At 47.0% G+C, this 21,922-nt stretch overlaps 1 protein-coding gene across 1 annotated transcript in view; it reads right to left on the minus strand.

Annotated features, from left to right (window-relative positions):
• Positions 1–11,413: 11,413 nt before the first annotated feature.
• Positions 11,414–21,922, minus strand: part of LOC138448795 (zinc finger protein interacting with ribonucleoprotein K-like) — a 202,958-nt gene continuing 192,449 nt past the window's right edge. Inside the window, exon 6 of the mRNA XM_069604721.1 lies at positions 11,414–14,946. Coding sequence (XP_069460822.1) covers positions 14,246–14,946 — 701 coding nt within the window. The 3' untranslated portion in view covers positions 11,414–14,245. The remainder of the gene's footprint in view (positions 14,947–21,922) is intronic.

The raw sequence follows: 21,922 nt of genomic DNA on the forward strand, positions 1-21,922 counted from the left end.
CAGTAGGTACAGCAGGTAGAGCAGGCAGAGGCCTAGGGGGGACAGTCACAACAGCCTCACCCTCCTCTTCTGACTCTTCCTCAGAATCATCAACATTTTGCTCCATGTTAATTTCAATACTGTCATCTACAGTTGCTGGAGTGGTAGGTTCCTCTGAACCATCACCCAGACTTTGGTTAGCTAACAATTTTTCAATCAGCTCCATTTTCTTGCCCTTAGTCAGGAGATCCTTATGTTTACAGAGCACTCTTAAACAATCAGCAGTTTTGGCTGCAAGGGACTCTTGACTATAGCTTTCTATAACTGACATGTTAGAGGATTACTTTTACAGTGCTAAGCTTTGTGGTTAGTTGCACTAAGGTATCTAGAGCACAATAAAATGTATACTCAATACAAATCCCACCGCTGTACACCAGTGTTAGGCAGAAACCTGTGCAGTTCCCTTGGGGAACACTGCAAAAGATTTAAGACTACAGGTATAGCAGTAAACCCACTTGGTAGCAGTCTGCACCACCCAGATTTACCTGGTAGCTGTGGCTGAGCAGTCAGACTTCCCTCAAGAAGAGTTAGGCAGTATGCAAAGTATACACAATATGTACTCAGGCACAATAGCACAAGCAAACACTGACCAGAGCTTGGTTTCAAAAGTATATAGTTATTTATTTTTAAGAACACACAAATTGAAAACACTCTAGCAAAATATAATAAAACACTCCAAACATAGTTATATGGAAAGCAGTTCCAAGCCTTATTCCTATCTAGACAACTCTAGGTTAACACCACATAATTAAAACAGAGGTGAGCGCTTAACGTTAGATGACACTCTAGTAGGTTAAAGAAGGGAGGGAAAAAGAGCAGAATTAGGATAAACACACCACTCTAAGGTCAAGAACACTTTTGGTAAGTTCAAAGAAGCACAAAGTCACAGGTGAGCAAAAGTCACTAAGCAGGGCCCACTCTTAGAGCAGACAGAGCGAAAACGTGCCCAAGATCACACAGTTGGTAGGGATTCAGAGTCTTGCAAAAGAGTTCGGAAAAGAGTTAGAGAGGCTCAGAAAGTTTAGCCAAAGTGTCCCAGGCAATCCCAGGATCGAAAGCCGAGGGCTAAAACTACCTCGTACAGTCGGTGGCAAGGGAAGCCAGGCGGAACACGGTACCTTAACGGAAAGGATCCTCCAGCGGGGGCAGTTGTTCCAGGCAGTGGCAGCAAGGCTCGACGTCGGTCAGGGGAGAAGAAGATCTCGCTGAAGAGCAGAAGAAGACGGTCGTTGCACTGCCCGGGAAGAAACCAGCCACGGAGTCCTCCGGTTAAAGGGTTGTACCGACTTTCGCGGTTGGGGTAAAAGTGGTGGGGTTCCGGTTGCCGGGGTGCTTGGCACTGGCAAGGCGGCCACGGGATACCTCGAAGAACGGAAAGACGGCGAAAACTGGTTGTCCCCACCAGTCAAGGGAAGGAGCCACTCCGTTAAGAGTTCTCCTCGGTCGTCGGGAAAAGTGGTGAGATGGTTCAGCAGGGCTCCACCGGCGGTGTCGTCGTAGCAGATCAGCTCAGCTCGTCCCTCGTTGGATTCTTAGGTCCTGTGGCGACTTCTGAAGTTCCAGTCCCCAAAGCCCTGCTTTTATGCAGCAAACCCCCATTCACCCAGCCTAGCTGTCACTCAACCATGCTAAGTGGTGAGCCGGCCGGCTCACCACTTGGGCCAATCAGGACGGAGTGCGACTTGAGTTACCTAGGTAACTCAGTCCAGGGTGCCTAAATCCCCCTCCACCCCTCCTAAGTACCCCAGACAGAGTGGCACCACTTTGGAGGGCTTCTGTGGAGAAGCCCGCCAAAAGTGGGACAAAGGGCTCCACTTTGGGTCAGAGTTACAGAGGCGAACGCCAACGCCATTTTAGTATCAAGTTTTGGCAAAAAATCCCAACCGGAGTTATAATAATAAATATATAAACCGGCGGTATGTTTAAGGCTACCGTAATTAAATAATTAAATGTGTTAGCCTAAAACAATGGGAAATCCCATAGGAAAATATTCGCGGTCGAATATAAAAAGTAGTTTCCACTGCCACCAGCCAAAACTCGATCAGGGGGGACGGAGACGTGCCCCCGCGACTAACAGACCCTGGGGCAATCGAATTGCCCCAGCCAGTACGTCCAAAATATGATGGTTTGTACTGGTTCTGTTCAGGATTTAAGACTAGTAAAGTCTTTGGTGACTTTACATGCCCTGGGAGACAGTAGTCAGTCCCAGGGTATGGAGTCTATGTTGGGGAGTCCCTAGGACACCCCTGGGTTACGGCACAGAGGGTGCTGTGTAACCCACATCCAAAAAAAATACATGAGGCCCTATGGAGTAAAAGACCCCATAGCCCATTCAACACAAGGTTTAACCAAGAAAACACACTTCAACATGCCCAAGAGTGAGGGTAAAAGAGTCTCACTCTTGGCAGGAGAAAAAATAAACCCCAGAAATCCAGCAAAGCTGCTGGGGAACTCACTAGGTAGGGAAATTCAGCCTAAACAGAGAATTCTCCCTAACAGTAATGGCAGTTATTGCCAAGAGAAAAGTTCCCAATGTCTCGGCTGGTCAAACAACGAAAGAAATGTTCCCTTTCCACAATGTATTCCTCCAATGATTAGGGGTTAGCTCCTTCCCCCTATATTCCTTCTGGTTCTACTTTAGGAGTTTGTCTCTTCCTTATTTGATTTCCTTATCTTTTTTTTTAATCTCCTTGGGTCCCAGACCCCATACCTGTTACGGTCACCTGGCTCCCACAGGGGCTTTGGTCGGACCCGGACAGCTGCGGTCTCCACCCACGTGATGCGTAGTGCAGCGATGACTGACTGGATCTGCCCTCCTAATCTTGTCTGCTTAACCCGCAGAAATATTCTCCTGCAAGTGGAGGGATGGATTTAGCCACTTGTGGATTCAAGTGATGGCACCCCCACAGTCCTCCCCAACTAATCACCTCCGAAATGCCCTCACAGCAATCTCACCTTATATTCTTGAAAGATGAGCTCTCCATCCTGCGTGGATTTGCAGGGGCGCGTCGATTCCAGTTACTTCACTGGTTTGAAGGCTCGGGAGAGTTCAGGAGAATATTGACTCTGAGGTTCCTGGTGAGGACCAGTAAGTATTAAGTTCATAGAGTTCAATATGTCCGATGTTCACTCTTGTTCCCCCCTTCCTTTCTTGTCTTGCAGCTGGCTTGTGAAAAGATGCTCTTGTGGCAGCTGGTGGCGGTCAGGTAAGAGTCTGTATTACCCGGCTCTGTCCAGTAAATGTTGCACGTGGAAAACGTGTTGTTTTGTCTCTCTTTACAGATGCGGCACGTGAAAATATGGAGAGTCACAAAAGGATGCCTCCAGTGGTAAATCAGGTAAGTCTATGGTGGTAAGAATTATATTTGTTGGTTCCCTCGGCTCACCTTGTGGTTTTCTTTTGTCTCCTAGGTGCCGAAGTTCAGCGAAGAAATGATGGAGGCAGCGCCGACCCGAAGGATGCTGTGAAGACTGGTGAGTATGGCGCGGCTCTGCAGCTGGAGGTGCGGCGCGTGCAGAAATGATGTTCTTTACAGGTCCGGAGACGAGATGGATCCAGAATCAGGTGTGGAATAGAAATAAGTTTGTTTTCTAACCTTGTCCCTTTCTTTCCTCTTTGTTTTAGGAGCTCCGGATTCGAGGCGGGCGTGGCAGAAGACTGGATGCAGGCTGCAGGCACGGTGAGCGTTACGCTGCTGGATGCAGAATAACGCAAAGCGTGTGTTGCTGGTTGGGCGTGGTTTAAATAGCCTCAAAAGTAGTCCCAGGTAAGAAGTCCTAGAACCACACCCGAGTAAAAAATAGTCCCTGTAGAACAATAGTCCCTTTCAGGCTTCATGTTGGATTGGAGTCACTTGCAGCATGGTCTGCCTGAGGTAAGTAATGACTATGAGCCTGGCGCCTTAGGCGCCAGGACTGATTTCTACTAAGAGCCTGGCGCCTAAGGCGCCAGGACTGAACCCAGATAGCCCCTAGCCGGGGCTGCTGAGGTTTTACTAAATGTCTAGATGCCTGTTCCCGGGACTGATAGGCTTGGTCCGGATGACTGGGGGTAGGCATCATGACAGCACTCCCCCCCAAGGCCCCTCCTAAAGTTGTTCTTCCCCTCGGCCCTGGTTTGTCTGGGAAGTTCCGATGGAATCTTTTCACCAACCGAGGTGCATGGACGTGGTCACTAGGTTCCCATGACCTTTCTTGTGGTCTGTAGCCCTCCCAATCGATTCAATAAAAAAGTTCTGATTTAACCATCTTGGAGTCCAGGATATTTTTTACCTCGAAATCAGGTTCTCCATCTATCAAGATGGGGTCGGGTGGTTTGGTTAATCTTGTTCCTGGTTGAACTGGTTTTAAAAGTGAAACATGAAATACAGGATGAATGCGCATATTAGAGGGTAATCCCAATTTGACGGCTACCGGGTTGATAATGGCCTTAATAGTTTAAGGTCCCAAATATCTAGGGTTAAAAGTCTGAGTTCCCTTCAGAGGTATGTGTTTTATAGCCAGCCAAACTTGATCCCCAATCTGGTATTGTGGAGTTTCACTTGTATGTTGATCAGCATTTTTCTTATATTTCTCTTTTGCTTGTTTCAAATGTTCTGTTGCCTCTTTAAAAGCTTGTGTAATAGTAGAATGCAAATGACTAACTGCAGGCATTTCTAAATGCTGAGGCGAATCTAGTTCTGAGGTTCGAGGGTGATGTCCATATATGGTATAAAAGGGGCTTTGTCCGGTTCCTGAATGTACAGATTTATTGTATGCATACTCGGAAATCCATAAAATATCTTTCCAATTACTTTCGGTCTGGTGTAGCATGCAACGTAGGTACTGTTCAAGGGTCTGGTTGGTCCTCTCCGTCTGACCATCGGTCTGGGGATGGTGACTGGTTGATAACCTCACGTCGATTTGCGCCAGTTGACAACATTTCTTCAAAGAATGTGAAATGAATTGACTACCTCGGTCAGAGACCAATACAGAAGGAAATCCGTGTATTCGAACAATGTTTTCGAGGAACTCCTTGGCCAGAATTGAAGCAGAAGGTAATCCCTTTAGAGGAATAAAGTGGGCCATCTTGGAAAAAAGATCCACAATAACTAGAATGGTGTTAAATCCATTACATGGAGGTAGATCTGTAATAATGTCTAACAATAAGGTGTGCCATACTGTAGGTGGAATATCCAAAGGTTGTAAGAGGCCAGCTGTTTTTTTCTTCTGACTTTTGTTTTGGGCGCAAATGCCACAAGACATTACAAATGACTTTACGTCTTTTCGCCAGGTGGGCCACCAGAAATGTCTCTTAATTTTCACTTCAGTTTTTGCGATACCTGATTGTCCTTCCATCAGGGTGTCATGATAATTGGAGATGACTAGTTCTTGTAGTTCCTTGTGTGGTAGAAATAGTTGCCCCTGATAATAAGGTAGGTCATTGATGACTGAGTAGTCCAAGCCTTTCTTCACCCAGTCCTGCAGGGCTGTTGGATCGAAGAGTTGTTGGATCTTTACTTGAATATCCTCTAGTGTCTGTAGAGGGGTTATGCCAAGAATTCTTTGTTCTGAAATTATAGGCACCGGTTCCGGGTTTGCATATGCTTCTCCCATCCCTATTTGGGATAAGGCATCTGCCTTGCCATTTTTACAAACTGGTCGATAAGTGATCACGAAATCGAACTCGGCAAAGAACAATGCCCATCGAAGTTGACGCGACGATTGGGCCTTGGCTGTTTTTAAATACTGCAAGTTCCGGTGATCGGTGATTACCGTAATGGTATGCCTGGCACCGAGAAGATAATGCCGCCAAGCCTTGAAGGCGGATTTGATGACTAATAATTCTTTATCGGTAACCGCATAGTTTAACTCGGGTGCCGAGAACTTTCTGGACCAAAATGCTACTGGGTGAAGTTGACCGGTTTCAGGATCCTTCTGGGACAGGACAGCTCCCATGGCTAAACTGGATGCATCAGTTTCAACTATGTATGGAAGTTCGGGGCGTGGATGCTTTAAGACAGGTGCAGACGTGAATTTCGCTTTCAGCTCTTGGAAGGCCTTTTCAGCTTCTTCGGTCCACAAGAAGCGTTTGTTTTTTCGCAAAAGTGCTGTGATAGGGTGTACAACATGTGAGAAATCCGGAATGAATCTGCGGTAGAAATTAGCAAATCCGAGCATGCTTTGTACCCCTTTAACTGAACTGGGTGATGGCCACTTGAGGATTGCATCAACCTTCCGAGAGTCCATCTGGACTCCTTTTGGAGTCAGGATAAATCCAAGGAATTCAACTTCTGTAGCATGAAAAACGCATTTTTCCAATTTTGCATATAAATTGTGCTGGCGTAGTTTCTCAAGGACTGCACGAACGTGTTTCACATGGTCTGATTCTGAAGAGGAGTACACTAGAATATTGTCTATGTATACAACAACACAGATGTCAATGAGTTCACGAAGGACATCGTTCATAAAATACTAGAAGGCTGCTGGTGCATTGCACAACCCAAAGGGCATCACCTGGTATTCGAATAACCCATACTTAGTGCGAAAAGCAGTCTTCCATTTGTCGCCTTTCTTTACACGTACCAGATAATATGCCCCTCAGAGATCTAATTTAGTGTAGATGCAAGCGTCCTTTACTTGGTCAAGTAATTCGGGGATCAGAGGCAATGGGTATCAGTTCTTAACCGTGATCTGATTTAATGCGCGGTAGTCTGTGCACGTTCTGAGGTCACCTTCCTTTTTAGGCACGAAGTACAAAGCTGAAGATGCAGGGGACTTGGATGGACGAATGAAGCCATTAGCAAGGTATTGGTCCAAGTATTGTCGTAGGTGAAGGTTTTCGGGTTCCGTAAGGGCGTAGATCCTACTACATGGAGGTTGTGCACCGGGTATGAGATCGATTTGACAATCGTATGATCTGTGAGGTGGTAGGGTGTTTGCCTGTTCCTTTTGGAAAAAATCCTGGAATTCTTGATATTCCTGAGGTAACTGCACGACTGGAGTAGCGACTGTGGCCAGGCCTTGGTTCAAGGGCTTTTTCAGGTAACAAGTATGTGCACAATCCGGGAAGGTTATTCTCTTCTCTCGCCAATCAATACAAGGATTATGTGTTTCCAACCAAGGTATCCCCAGTATTATTTGGAACTGCGGGGCATTGATTAAATCAAACACAATAGTCTCTCGATGCCCATCCTGACCCAATAGTGTCATCTCTGCGGTGGAATGAGTTACAGGCCCAGAGGCAATTTCAGTTCCATCGACTGTGGTGATGACATCCAAAGTGGTCTTTTTGCAGAGAGATAGATTCATCCTAGAAGCCAACTCGTGGTCCACATAGTTTCCTATGGCCCCGCTATCAATGTAAGCCCTCACTGCGTGCATACGTGATGGCTGCCTTGGATCTATAAGGACCATTGGTATGATGAAGTGCGAGGTCTGAATATCCTTCTTCAAGCTCGGCAAGCGGACCTCTACGCTTGTCGGGCGTGGTCGTTTCCCGAATCAGGCTCTGTTTGATTTTTATCAGCAACTCCGACTACTCTTTTAGATGTTTTTATAGGGCAATCCCGTAGAAAATGTCCTGGGGCCCCACAGTACAGACACAATTGCATCTGCAGTCTTCTTTCTCTTTCCTTTTGAGTTAAGGGTCCCTTGACCCCTGCATCGGTTCTGATACATCTGTTCCTTTGAGGGTAACATTGGGTTTACCCAATACCAGATTCTCGAACTTAGCTCGATCAGCCTTTCTATTCTGAAGTCGGTAGTCTAACTGGACCACTAAGTCTATATATTCTGCACAATCCTGAGGTGGGTTCACAACTTGGGCCAAAACGTCTTTGAGTTCACCCCGAAGTCCATGATGAAATAATGTAATTCGTTTTTACCTCTGGCCATTCGGTTTCCACCACTAACCTATTCAAAGTGAGGATATAGGTTAGTAGATCCTGGTTACCTTATCGTAATGATAAAAGTTCGTTATCCAGGGCCTGTCCCTGTGAATGTCTGGCAAATAGTCTTTCCATGCTCAATTGAAAACCTTGAAAATCCCGAAGAAGAGGGTCATCCTGGTTAACTAATGGAATTGATCAATCCGCTGCGCTGCCACTAAGATATGATAGTACAAAGGCTACTTTGATTTGGTCGTTCGGAAAAGCTCTGGGTCTGCATAAAAAGTGCAAGCGGCATTGGTTCATAAACACGGCAAACTTTTTTGGGTCCCCAGCAAAACGTTCGGGTGGAGCTAAAGGAATGCTGCCTGGTAGAACCACTTGCACAGGATTGCTCTATGAAACAGGAGTTGGATTCCCCCCAAATCCAGGTAATGGTTTTTGCCCAGCTTGCTTTTGCAGTAATTGTCTAGCAAGATTATCAGTGCGCTCCTTTGACACAATCAGTTCTCTCCTGAGGGCATAAGTCTCTTGGCGCACGGAGTGCACTTCTGCCCTAAGTTCCCCTAACAATAGGGCTAGTTGGTTGGTTCCATAACGCTCAGGTGGGGATTTGTAGATAGGCTTCGCGTTCTGTTATGCTCACCTGGCTCCCACAGGGGCGTCGGTCGTACCCGGAAAGCTGCGGTCTCCACCCACGTGATGCGTAGTGCAGCGATGACTGACTGGATCTGCCCTCCTAATCTTGTCTGCTTAACCCGTAGAAATATTCTCCTGCAAGTGGAGAGATGGATTTAGCCACTTGTGGATTCAAGGGATGGCACCCCCACAGTCCTCCCCAACTAATCACCTCCGAAATGCCCTCACAGCAATCTCACCTTATATTCTTGAAAGATGAGCTCTTCATCCTGCGTGGATTTGCAGGGGCTCGTCGATTCCAGTTACTTCACTGGTTTGAAGGCTCAGGAGAGTTCCGGGGAGTATTGACTCTGAGGTTCCTGGTGAGGACCAGTAAGTATTAAGTTCATAGAGTTCAATATGTCCGATGTTCACTCTTTTTCCCCCCTTCCTTTCTTGTCTTGCAGCTGGCTCGTGGTGGCGCTCAGGTAAGAGTCTGTATTGCCCGGCGCTGTCCGGTAAATGTTGCATATGGAAAACGTGTTGTTTTGTCTCTCTTTACAGATGCGACACATGAAAATATGGAGTGTCATAAAAGGATGCCTCCGGTGGTAAATCAGGTAAGTCTATGGTGGTAAGAATTATATTTGTTGGTTCCCTCGGCTCACCTTGTGGTTTTCTTTTGTCTCCTAGGTGCCGAAGTTCGGCGAAGAAATGATGGAGGCAGCGCCGACCCGAAGGATGCTGTGAAGACTGGTGAGTATGGCGCGGCGCTGCATCTGGAGGTGCGGCGCGTGCAGAAATGATGTTCTTTACAGGTCCGGAGACGAGATGGATCCAGAATCAGGTGTGGAATAGAAATAAGTTTGTTTTCTAACCTTGTCCCTTTCTTTCCTCTTTGTTTTAGGTGCTCCGGATTCGAGGCAGGCGTGGCAGAAGACTGGATGCAGGCTGCAGGCACAGTGAGCGTCACGCTGCTGGATGCAGAATAACGCGAAGCGTGTGTTGCTGGTCGGGCATGGTTTAAATAGCCTCAAAAGTAGTCCCAGGTAAGAAGTCCCTAGAACCACACCCGAGTAAAAAATAGTCCCTGTAGAAAAATAGTCTCTTTTAGGCTTCATGTTGGATTGGAGTCATTTGCAGCATGGTCTGCCTGAGGTAAGTAATGACTATGAGCCTGGTGCCTCAGGCGCCAGGAATGATTTCTACTATGAGCCTGGCGCCTGAGGCACCAGGACTGAACCCAGATAGCCCCTAGCCGGGGCTGCTGAGGTTTTACTAAATGTCTAGATGCCTGCTCCCGGGGATGATGGGCTTGGTCCGGATGCCTGGGGGTAGGCATCATGACAATACCTTCTTGAATCAACTTCACTGTGTTCTTAGATTTTCATGTCTGTGTGAGTCCCAGACTCGCAATGCTGTATTATACCAGCTTGGTGTACTCTCCTGCCAAGCGTATGCTTTCTACTGATCTGTCTCTTTTGTTTTCAGGGTCCCATTCCCTCTTATTCTCCGGTTCTCATGTGGGTGTGGGTTCTAGACTCACAATGTGTGGTCGCAATAGCTTGTTTACTTTCCTGCCAAGCATATGCTCCCTTTTAGACTGTCTCTGTTTCTGTTAGGGTCCCAGACCCTCTTATTCTCCTGCCAAGTATACAAGTATTTCCTTATTTCTCTCATATTCTCAGTGTCCCAGACCCTTTTATCTTGTGTTCTGCAGTTGTTCCCCGACTCCTCTACAACCTCTAGCACCTCTTAGTCTGCCCGCTGCTTGTTTGTGTGGTTTGCGTCTTCCGAGCACCGATGCTCTGCTGCGAGGCTCCGGCAGCGTTCAGGTTTTCTCTCAGGTCGGCGCTGTCTTCGCCGGTCAATTCTTCTTCCTCGGGCTGGACCTTCCGTCTCCAGCAGCATTTGGGTTCCCCTTCTCGAAGGCAGTGGCTACGGCAGTCACTTCTCCCTTCTCGTGCTGTGCTTTTGCTTTCCGGCGGCTTACCGGACTTTGGGATGCCTGGTGGGTTGTTCGGGCAGCATATGAAGTAGCTCCTTCTCTCTGGACTACCGTTGTGCTCCTGTTTGCCTCAGTGTACGGCATCTCCTGCTGTGCTCCTTGTTCACATTCTCACGGGTTTCCTCGTTGGAGGATGGCTCTCTCCATGTTGGTTTCCCTCTGCTATTTTGTATTTCCTTTGACCTATCAAATGCCGTGAGAGACTAGACTGTTCACTCCGGTTCTCTGGAGTGATCTTCACACTTGTGGTCATCTTCTTCACAGTACTTGTATCAGAGCTACATAGAAAGCAGTTTGTATTTTCAGGGCTGCTAGTCAGGCATATCATACTAGGTTGGGTGACCTTACATTAAAATATGTTGGCACTGGCTTGAAAGAGGGAAGGAGAGTTTGGCTTGGGCAACAAAGGAGGGTCAAACAAATAAGACGTATACTGCGTTCTCAGGGACTGGTCGTCTCTAATCCTGTAAGGAGCTTCCTCTCCGATGCGATGTAAATAATTAAGTATTAATATTTGTATTTGAATTAAAATTTAACTTCAAGAGTTAAGGAGACTGTTGAACCCTGTAGTCTCCCAGCACCATACAAATATTTAATTTATGGTGACCTGTGAACACAAAAGAGATTAATTATTAATGACAAAGGTGTGCACGAGTGAACTTGTTTTTCTTTTAATGTACCAGATCTTCTCACAGGCATAGCACCGACCGTTATTCTACCTCAGCTCCACAGGTGGTGGTCGATGTTCCAGATCTCCTGCCGTCCCCGTGTGATGTAAAAGAGTGTTCTTATGATGTCTCCTCAATTCCCTGGTTTAGGTTGAATCAGAGTGGGATTTCTCATATAACAAAGTGAGGTTCACAAAGCGGATGAACACAACTTCAGAGGTTATAATCAATTTTATTAAACAGACAAACATTTTCCTCTTGGAGCAAACTCAAAATTGAAAACTTCAGGAATAAGATAGTCTCGTCTCTGAAAGTTCCAACAAAGTTGGGATGACTTTAAAAGAAAGCTTGCAAGGTTCTGGTCTTCTCTGTCACTCTGTTTTAAGGTTTTCACCATCTGTGCCTTCCTATTTGGCTTCAGTAAACAGCGGGATGCAACCACCACGGTGTCCTTTATGCAGGACCAATTGGGTTGTCCTTCTCCAGTTTCCGAATACTGACGCGAGAGTCTTGCTACCACCCGCTTTTTGGGTTCTGACTTCATTTGTCTCCACTTCCCTTCCCCTGCTCTTCTCCTGCTCCTTCTCAAGGACTCTTCACCTCTTCTTAATGTTCTATTACCACTTCTTCCCACTCTTTCTGCACCCCTCCTGCCTTTTCTTCCCTCTCTCTCCTCCTTCACACCCCTTCCTCTCTCCAACCTACTTGAAATTCTTACTCTCTCTGCAACCTCCAGCCACCAGCTCCAACACCAAACACCCATAAAGCCTTACTAAGGACATGTGCTTAAAAAGCCTGCTGACCTCTCCCTTGGTTTGGGCTTCCTGTTAGGGTCTGCACCTGTGGAGGTGAAGGGGAGTAGCTGAGGTTACATGGTTCAGCTGAGTGTGTATTGGGGCTTTGATGTCGGACCAAATCTTTAAAAGACTTAAGACACCATTTTGAATTTTCTTTCTCCTTACTACAGTGCCAATGGCTCCTCCTGGAGGGGAGAAATTATGAAATGTGTGCTTGTGCTCCACAAGTGTTTTTTACTTGATGGTAACAGCACTTATGTGTGTGCCACTGATTCCCCACAGGTGCTCTCTAGGCTTGTGCTCTGGGTAAATGTACTCGGACATGCAATGCGACTAGCCCAGTGGAGGGTGGTGGGCATGCAATTTCTGACAAGCTTGCCGGGCAATTGTTGCAAAGAAGTACTATGTATCTGAGGTCTGTGTGTGGTCGCTGGAAGAAAATAGACGGATGATGTCCAAGAGCATTTGCCAAGCGAGTGCCAGGAACTCTAGTCATGTGCTTCTGATGGCTGAGTGAGTGTTTGTTACCAACGAAAAAGGGATTTACTCTCTGTTCATTCCTTGCCTGCCATATCCAACTTTGTTAAGGGGACAGTTTCCCTCTAGCAACAGGAATGCAAGAACTGCTGTTTTCCGGGCATGTGGAGAGGTTTCTGTTACTGGTGTCCTGTTTGAAACACACGGAGCTGTTTTAGTGGGAGCTGTCATCATTAAGGGCACTATGCCCTCAATTGGCCTCTAGTGACTGTCCCCTGCCCTTAGAAGGGGACTAAGTGGGGTGAACAGGGAAACCTCACAAAGACCACCAACCACTGGGCCGATCATCCACAATCGGCCATTGTCTCATAACAAAATCTTCTTGATCTGAGGATGATGCCATTTTGACTATTGCTGCTGGTGAGGATTGGTAGCTGGGTCTGGCTATGGTGACCCCTGAAATGGCTGCCCGTCTGTTTTGGGGTGATTTGTCGTGTCTGAGGGATCCACAGAGGACCCAAAGGCAAGTTCTGAGATTCAAGGGTCTTTATTATAAGAAACAGACAACTAAGGGATTGAGTGTAACTAGGATCACACAGGGGGAATTCAGCAAAACAAACAATTGCGGCTTCCCTACAAGATCTCAGTCCGCAGTCCTTTCCCCTGTCTCCCTTTGACTCCGCCTTCCCTGTGGGAAAAAAGTCACTTACAGCCTTTGGCCTTTAGTTTCCCCACACTTCTTTCTTCTCTATTGTGGCTGGCCACGTGGCTTTCATTGAAGTGGTCAGATTTTTGCATTTTCCCTTGGTAATAGCAAGAAACCCCCACCCCCAATGGTTTGGGTCCTTCAAACGTAGGCTAGGCATTAGACTCAAGATCTTTTTAAAGATAACACGTAGCCTGTGACAGTCCCAGGCACCAGGCTAACCCCACTCCCATCCACTAGTCGCCGTGATGGCACTTTATCACATGACCCCCAACCAAAGGTCTTACAGAGGCCGTAGACAATGTAGTAGCAGTACATTTTGGTCTCCAGTTCACCTGGGCCCAGACAGGCAAACGTGGGGGGTGATGGCTTTCACTTGGCTTCAGCTTTTAATTGGGTGGTAGCAGGAGGGAATGAATTAGATACATGCTCATCAGTGTACAGTGTTAACACAATAGTGTTGCTAAATGACACTGAAGAGCCACACGATCAAGTTTCCCATTGTAGCAGCCAATTGATTTACCAAATATGTAATGCAATACAAAGGGTTAAATGTATTAACAGTTTGCATTTTTATTTTATGACACGCCATGAAGCCTTCATCTCATTAATCCTTTAGCAGTGCTTGTTACTTACTGTATGGTTTTGACATGAGCCCCTTTTTCCACAGCTGGGATTTTTCGGGCTCGCTCACACCTCAGTTATTTCAAACGGCAGTATTTAGTAGGTGAGTTAAAGACAGACTGATGCATCATTGAAATATTCTGCATTTGTGAAATTTAAACTCAAGCCCCTGGTGGAAGGAGCAGAATGTGCATCATTGGTTGGCTGCCAGAACTAATATTCTGGCCAGCACGGAAGCGGACATGATTTTAAGACAATTTGAAAAAAGATGAGCAGCCTCTTAATTCTTTTTGAAATCGCATGCTGGAGTCAGCGCCCTTTTTTGTAATGTTTCAAAGTTAAACTCCATACTTGGGAGTTAAAAACCATATGTAAATGCATTAAGGAAGTGGATCAGTGTGTGTGGTGCCTCAAAAATGAAGGCAAGTGACAGCATATTCCTAATGCATATTTACACTTTGGGCGGGTATCTGTGTTTTTGCATGGTTATGTGTTCGCTGGTGAACAATCAGTGTTCTATATTGCTTAAAGGTTTTATCACACTGATTGCAATGAAAGGGTCTCCCGCCCATGTGTGTTATCGTGTGTCTATCGAGAATTCCTTTCTGACTAAAGCTTTTCTGGCATATATTGCAATGATAAGGCCTCTCTCCTGTGTGTATTCTCTGGTGCACAAAAAGATTATCCTTCTTCCGGAAGCTTTTGCCACATACATTACATTGGAAAGGTCTCGCATCCATGTGTGGTCTTTTTTGGCCACTAATACCTTCCTTCTTATTCAAGGTTTTCTCGCACCGGGCATAAGGGTAGTGGCTCGCCGTTTTCTGTGCGCTCGGTTCATGCGTAAAAGGGATTAAAGGGTTTATGCGAGGACCCCAATTATTTGCTTCAAAATACTGTGGAGTTCCCTGATTAATATTTCGATGTGCCGGGTCCATGGAGCCACTTTCACATTTAGTAGTTTCTTCTCCCCCTCCTGGTTGGTTATTTTCTGACCACAGTTGGCTTCCAAGGCGTGGCCCTTCATACATGCGAGCGGTCATGCCCTTGGCAGCGCCCGTTGAAGCCTTCTCTGTCTTTTCTTTTCCAGTGCCTTGTAGAGACTGCCCTTCTTTATGTTCTCTGGTCACGGTCCAGTTACCTGCAAGATTGAAACGGAGGTGAAATCAGTACCGTCTGAACATCTAAATCAGGGTAAAGAGATACTAATTATAAATGTCAAGTTCTGGCCCACAAAATATTAAAACAAAGCTCCCTCTGTTTCACCCGACTATTGTGAACAGTTTCAACTAGTTTGTTGCATATGTATAGAAAACAGCCTGGGAAATGTAATGTAATCTGGAGGTTCATTAATGGTGCTTCAACAATTCTGCTTAAGAGCCTGTGTGGCACATAACTTGCTCATTCATGTACAAAGCTTGATGTGCGTTGTGGAGCTGGTGTCATCTTCCAAAATAGAATGCCACACATTCAGCTGGACGGGGAGCAAACTTGTCTCCATTCGTTCCGTGATAAAGGCCCAGAGGAGGCCTGTGGTGGATCTCCCAGCCTCCACAATCCATGCCTAGCCTTGTTTATATAATGAACTTCATTGTTGGTGAGAACCCTTGGATGATTAAAGTTGAGTGAAAGACAACATTGTTCATGGATCTATGACAGCGGCCATCTGAAAACCTTACTATACCTTTATGGAAACATTGTTCACTGCCAGACAAGAGTTTGTGAGCGCTATTTACTATGTGGGCCACTTGGATGTGGATCAAGACGTGTCCAAACTCCTAACCACTTACATGACTGCAGAATACAAAAGATTGAAAGCTCACCACCACAGAAGTATCATACACTGGGGAAATTAATATAAAGATGACAGACGGATGCTTTCTCGTGCCAGCTTAAAGAGCCGTAGCAAGGAACGTTAACCAGTTACTAACAGCTGATGAGATTTGTAATCCAGACAAGTACCACCCAATCCCATGCAGGGTCATGTAACACTCACAATTAAAAATAATTGTGAAATTCAACAATATTCCCAGTCAAATACCTAGCAGAGAAAAAAGGGGTGGGGCGAGGTGATGTGTGGGAGCTAGAGTACACAGTGCAAATTGTAGTTTTGTGCAGGGTGGTGTGGAAAGGAGAAGAGAGAGCTAGGTGGAGGTGAAGGAGGTAGAAGAAAGAGCAGAGATGGAGGAGGAAGAGCCAAGAGCAGAGCTGGGAGAGAGAGTGAGGAGGAGATAGAGTAGAGACAGAGGAGGGTGGTGGCGGTGGAAAATAGAGGGAGGGCAGAACATGAAGATGGGGAGCCTAGAGCATGGTGGAGTAGCAAGGAGGAAAACAAAGAGGAAAAAATGATAGAGTGAAGGAGGAGTGGCCCAAGGAAAGGGGCAAAAACCAGAGGTCCCATGCAAACTCCTAAACTGGTAGAAGAGAAGGCCATGGGATAGCCAATTAGCCTGAAAGGGGAAGGGATACAACAATTGCAGAATAGTCTGGTGACTGACTCCAATACAGAGGTTGTGGTGCAAGATATTTCTAGAATCCAGGAAGACCAGCGCGACTTCAAGCACAAGATTAAGCAAGGAAGAAGTGTGGGTCTTTATAAACTCCAGAGACTGAGTGACTGTTTGCCACGAAGGAGGCAGAGCCTTTTTGTGAGGGAGAGGGAGATGAACCAAGGGGTCATCTAACTCTCTTATGAAGGGCAGGAGGAGTCAACGCTGTTGATGAACCCTAGCCTTGCATTTTATTTCCATCACAATAATAAATATGTCAATTTTTACCTGGTTTAGAGTCCTATTTTGAACCACTCGAACTTGAGAACTCATATCATCATCAAGCTTTTGGGACGCCATTAGATCAGGTGCCAGGGATGTGATATGATAGGTTATTTATAACGCGCTTAATACCCAGAGGTTTCTAAGTGTGGACCCGGGGATCGAACCTGTGTTGCTCCGTGTCATCTTGCTGCCAAGGCGAGGACGTTGCCCCTGAGATATCCTCCCGAGACTAAGTCATCAGTGTTATCCACTTTGAAAGCCACACTGAGCAGGAGAAGTTGCTAAGGCAAAATGTTGACCTAGAATTTCAATAATTCTAGGTGGCAAATATTTCATAGGTGTGACTTGTTGTCAAGCCTCAGAAGTTTAGCAGGTAAACCATAATTCTAGCGTTCAGAGGGTCCTTCCTTGGCCTAGCTCACATGTTTTATCCATCTTTAGTCGGTTCATCATTAAATGGTTGGTCAGCACAGCAAGACCCAACAAAAAGGTTGGCCACTAGATTGTTGAAATAGTGGGGTGATAGAAGGGTCACCTAGAGTTGCTGTCTTATTTCCCAAGCATGTACCTTAGGGTTGTGATTCCTAAGCTAGAGATGTCCTTTGGTAAATCAACTTCAAACATTCCAGGGATTTTAGCAGTAGCGATTTCATCCACTCTGCCTGGATTCGGAGGAAATCACTAAAGCAGGCATAATTATAATAACTTCACATCCTCTGGGGGCGTGGCCATCAGCCATGCAGTGAGCAGCGGCCTTCTGTGCTCCCACCGGATGCTTTATTGATGCGCCCGTATTACTGGCTGTATTCACAGTTTATTTCAAAATCTCTGCTCCAGAATGTGTCCGGAGCAGACTAACGTTGCTGGCGCTGTGTGAGCGTGTGGAAACGGCCGCAGACGACATCTGTGGTGAGACCCGGGGCCAAGAAAAATGGCAGCCGTCATCCGAAAAGTGTGGATGGGGTGCTTGTATTCCAGGGCTGCGACTAGTGGAATTCCTGAGGCACGTTGCGGAGGAACCCTGGCAGATGGTGGGTCACGGAGCGGCTGCTACCGGAAGGTGATCTGGAACTGGGTGCCGGTGGAAAAGAGGAGATCCCTGAAGTGCATCACCATGGCTGGATGGTTAGGCGGGTGGCCGGGCAATTGCCGTAGCATGGATATATTCTGCGACGCACCAGTGAGCAGGGAGGATGCCGGGTGCTGCCTGTGCACTCGCCTAATGACAGGCAGCCCAGGCACCACCGACCACAGCAGGGAGAGCTGTCCTTGCTTTCTATCCCTTCATGTCCCGCTCATGGAGGATTGCTCGTATAGAGCTAACACGCTAGAACGCAGTGCAGAAGCAGGGAAGGGAGAGACTTGTTCTGGAGCTAGCAGCTCCTCAGATGGAAGAACGTTCAGGCCCGTTGACTGAAGATTGCACCTGCAACAAGCATTGTGAGCCTAATCCAGGTTTTTGCCTGGGTGTGTGCCTTGGCAGGTGGCAGGGTGTGAGGGGGCAATCCTAACACTAGCAGTTGCCTCTGCTGCGAAGTATCACATTGTCGTGTCACGTTTTGGGCTTGCACTCTGAACATTACTGTGGGAGCTGGTGCTGGACTTTGATAGGACGAGGTGGCTTATTTAAGTTCTATGTCAATGTTCAGTTCCTGCTTTTCCCACTGTGGTTATGTATGAAATTTCTGTACCCATGCACAGGGCGCTAAGCAGGCAGGCTCAATTAGACCCACAAGATTGCTGCTCCTTGACTCCCTTAAAGAGGCAGAAGCTTCTATGGTGGCAATGTGACAAGCCCTCAATTCCCACATGTGACAAGGTGGGAGTTGCCAGGGGATCCTCTGCACACTGCAGGGGCCAGTAGCACGTGCCTTGTGGAAATCCCCATCTCCACCCTCCACCAGCAAGGCCATGCAGGGGACTTTGTCACAGGGCCTCATTACGAGTTTGGAGGCAGCCATGCAAGGGCTGCCTCCAAACTCGGGTCCAGGTCCGTGGTCCCTGAATGGGGAAATACCGTGTCATTCCAACTTTGGAGGGCCCAGTATTTACCCATTCAGGGAACCCAGACCCGGACCATACCCATTCCCATTGGAGCCCCGATAGGGCTCATTGGGAATGGGGAGCATGCTAACAACGGGCCCGTTGTTAGCATGTTGGTCCCCTCGCAGGACCCGCAAAGGACGTCTGATCTGACGTCCGGAGCGGGTCCCGCGAGGGGACCTCGTAATGAGGCGGTACGGGGTTAACGGTGCCGGCACCTTTACCAGTGCCGTTAACCCCTTACCGCCTCACTTGTAATGACACCCACAGTATTTATTATGGCACTAGGGAGGCATTAATCGTTTAGGTTTACATGGACAGTGGAAAGGTTTTTCTAGAAAACACCTCACCGTGGATTTACCATTTTCTTACACAGAAAACCACTAAAGAGCCTATTTTGCCATCTCTGAAGGGAGTGGACTTGCAGTGGTTTTGGAAAGGACCCTGATCTCTTTCCTGCTTTGACTAGGATACACACTTGCCTATCATCGTGCATTTCCTAGTTGCAGCTAAGAGCTGCAAACAGAGTGGCCATTTTAGAAACTGGAGTTGGCCAATTACTTATCTCCCAACCCAGCCATTTGTTTAAGGGTAGGGAGAGGCAAGCCCAAACCAAGGTTGGTGGAGTTTCTGAGCACCTTTCATTACTATATGTTTCACAATCATGGGATACCTCTCTCAGCTCCTGACAGCTTCTCTACTTTGCTCAGTAAAGTGTCCACTTAATCTGTCATTTATAACGGGAGCCAAATGCTGCTTGTCCTAGGCAATTTACCACTTAGAGGTGTCTTCCAATCCAGTATGTATTCTTAACGCTACCTAAACTGTTTTCATGTATATAATTTCACTGCATTACTTGTGTGACTACACGTTACTGAAACCCTAGCTAAAATGGACTCGCTTTTGCCTAGTCTATCTTATTATCCACTCATAATAGCAATGAGCTTGTAATTTCTCCCACTTGGGCCAATGAATACATTTTTTTTGGGAAGAATTAAACTTTATTGGCATTTTATTCAAAAATAAAGCAAACTTTTAGAATGAGCCCAGCCACATTACCCCGACATATCCACATGTTCACCCCACTCTTTAAGCTCTGACATGTTTTATTTATTTGTATTTGTAAAGCGCACTACAGCCCACGGACATCGAGGTGCTGAAAGCTAGGAGAATAAGAGGGCTTACTTAAGAGGGTTACAGTGAAGCTGCCCAAGGAACACTTGGTAGCTGCGGTATATGATTACAGAAATAGTATACAGAAATAGATACTTAGCCAGACACAAGTGACTAAGGTAAAGGCAGGTTTATACGAACAAGCAGGTTTTGATGGCTTTGCGGAAGGAACCATCGGAGTCAATTTGCCTGATGTGCGGTGGAAGGGCCTTCCAGGTGGTGGCAGTTACTGCAGGGAAGCTGGAACCACCAGCGCGTACTCTGCATGTCCTGGGAACGATTAGAGTGTTGGAGTATGCGGATCTGGATGGTCTGGCAGCAGAGGGTTTGGAGAACCTATTGGCAAGGTAAGGAGGAGCTAGGTTGTGGAGGCACTTGTGGGTCAGGGCAAGAGTTTTAAAGATAATTCTTTCTTTAATGGGTAGCCAGTGATCGTGTCTTCTGAGCCCAGATATGTGGTCTTTGTGAGATACGCCCGTGGCTGCCCTGAGGGCGTTGTTTTGGACCAGCTGGAGTTTAGCAAGATTTTTTCTGGAAGTACCAATGAAAAGGGCATTGCAGTAGTCCAACCTTGAGCCTATAATCGCTCTGGCGATTGTGAGGCAATTTTGTTGGGACAAGAATGGTCTTACTGCGTTAAGGAGTTTGGAATGATAGGCTGAGGTTGATGCAATGGCATTGACCTGCCTGGTCATGGTGAGGTTGGGATCAAGGTAGACACCAAGGGTCTTGACTGCTGGAGAGACAGTGATGGGGATGTTGTCTACGATGAAAGAGCTGTATTGCTTGTCCAGTTTGCTCAAGGTGGAGGGGGATCCGATCAGCAGAAATTTGGTTTTCTCGCTGTTGAGACATAGCCAGTTTTCCGCCATCCATGATTGGATCGTTTTGCAAATGGTGTCAAGGGTGTTCAGGTCCAATGCGTAATCGCCCGTGAGGGGGATTAGCACTTGGGTGTCATCAGCATAATTAGTCTAAGAGATGCCCAGTGCGTCAAGTATTTTGAACAATGGCCTCGTGAAGAGGTTGTGGTTGGTGGGTGCGATGCACGACCCTTGTGGGACCCCACATTGGATGATGCCTGGGTCGGCTGATGCATGGTCAGAGAAGACCTTCATTGCTCTTCCTTGCAGGAAGGAGGTGATCCATTTACAAGCACTGGGGGAGAAATTAGCTGCAGTGGAGAGATGGTGGCAAAGGGTCTTATCGTCCACCAGGTCAAAGGCAGCAGAGAGGTCCAGAAGGAGGAGTACTGCAGGTTTGCCCGCATCCCTTATGTCATCCATCTGGTTTTTAAGATCAAGGAGATCATGTGATGCAGTCCCCAAGCTCGGGTCCATAACTGCCTCTCAGGCAACATTCAAACATTCCCATTAACTCCCCCTAATCCTTTAGCAGCCCCCACCCCCTAACCTCCCCTACCCCAGAACATTTCCTCCCCTTCGGGAGGCTCCCCAACCTAAAACAGCATTCCTCCCCACAAATGGTGTCATGACACTCTGGCCGAGTTTGTCTTCATTCCCACATCGGGTTCTGTTTCCCTAGGGTTTGCCCCTTTCATGTAATTCCTGGGCTATGAGACCAGATATTCCGCAGCCAAGTGTCCTCTACCTCAACCGTCCTTTACCTCCCTGCTCTTCAACACACCCACTTCTTAGCGCTCATACTTTTCAAAGAAAGGCACCCATAGGCTCTAAATATTAGTTTGGGCTCTTCAAGCAGGATTGTAAGGAACTCAATGTCGTATATGGCTCGCACCTTGGCAACCCAGTCCTTCTTAACTGGCATTGTCGGTTTCTTCCACACCTGAGCAAGGCAGCATCTGGCTGCCACCAACATTACCTTCACCATATACCTGACTTCCCCCTCGTCAGCCTCCAGCATCACCCCAAAGAGAAGCAACCACGGGGAAAGTTTCCTGTAGATTCCATCAACACCTTTGATCCATGATAAGACCTCTCGCCAGTATGTTTGCACCCTACCGCAGCCCCACCACTTATGTCCATAGTCCCTCTTCATTTTCCTGCATTTCCAACAGCCTGGATCGTACCCCTTGCACAACTTTGCCAACACCCCTATTGGATAATGCCACCTGCGTAAGAATTTTAGGGCCCGGTGCCGATATTG

The sequence above is a fragment of the Ambystoma mexicanum genome, chromosome 1p, assembly GCF_040938575.1.
Source record: "Ambystoma mexicanum isolate Mex_15411 chromosome 1p, UKY_AmexF1_1, whole genome shotgun sequence".
Classification (NCBI taxonomy): Eukaryota; Metazoa; Chordata; class Amphibia; order Caudata; family Ambystomatidae; genus Ambystoma; species Ambystoma mexicanum.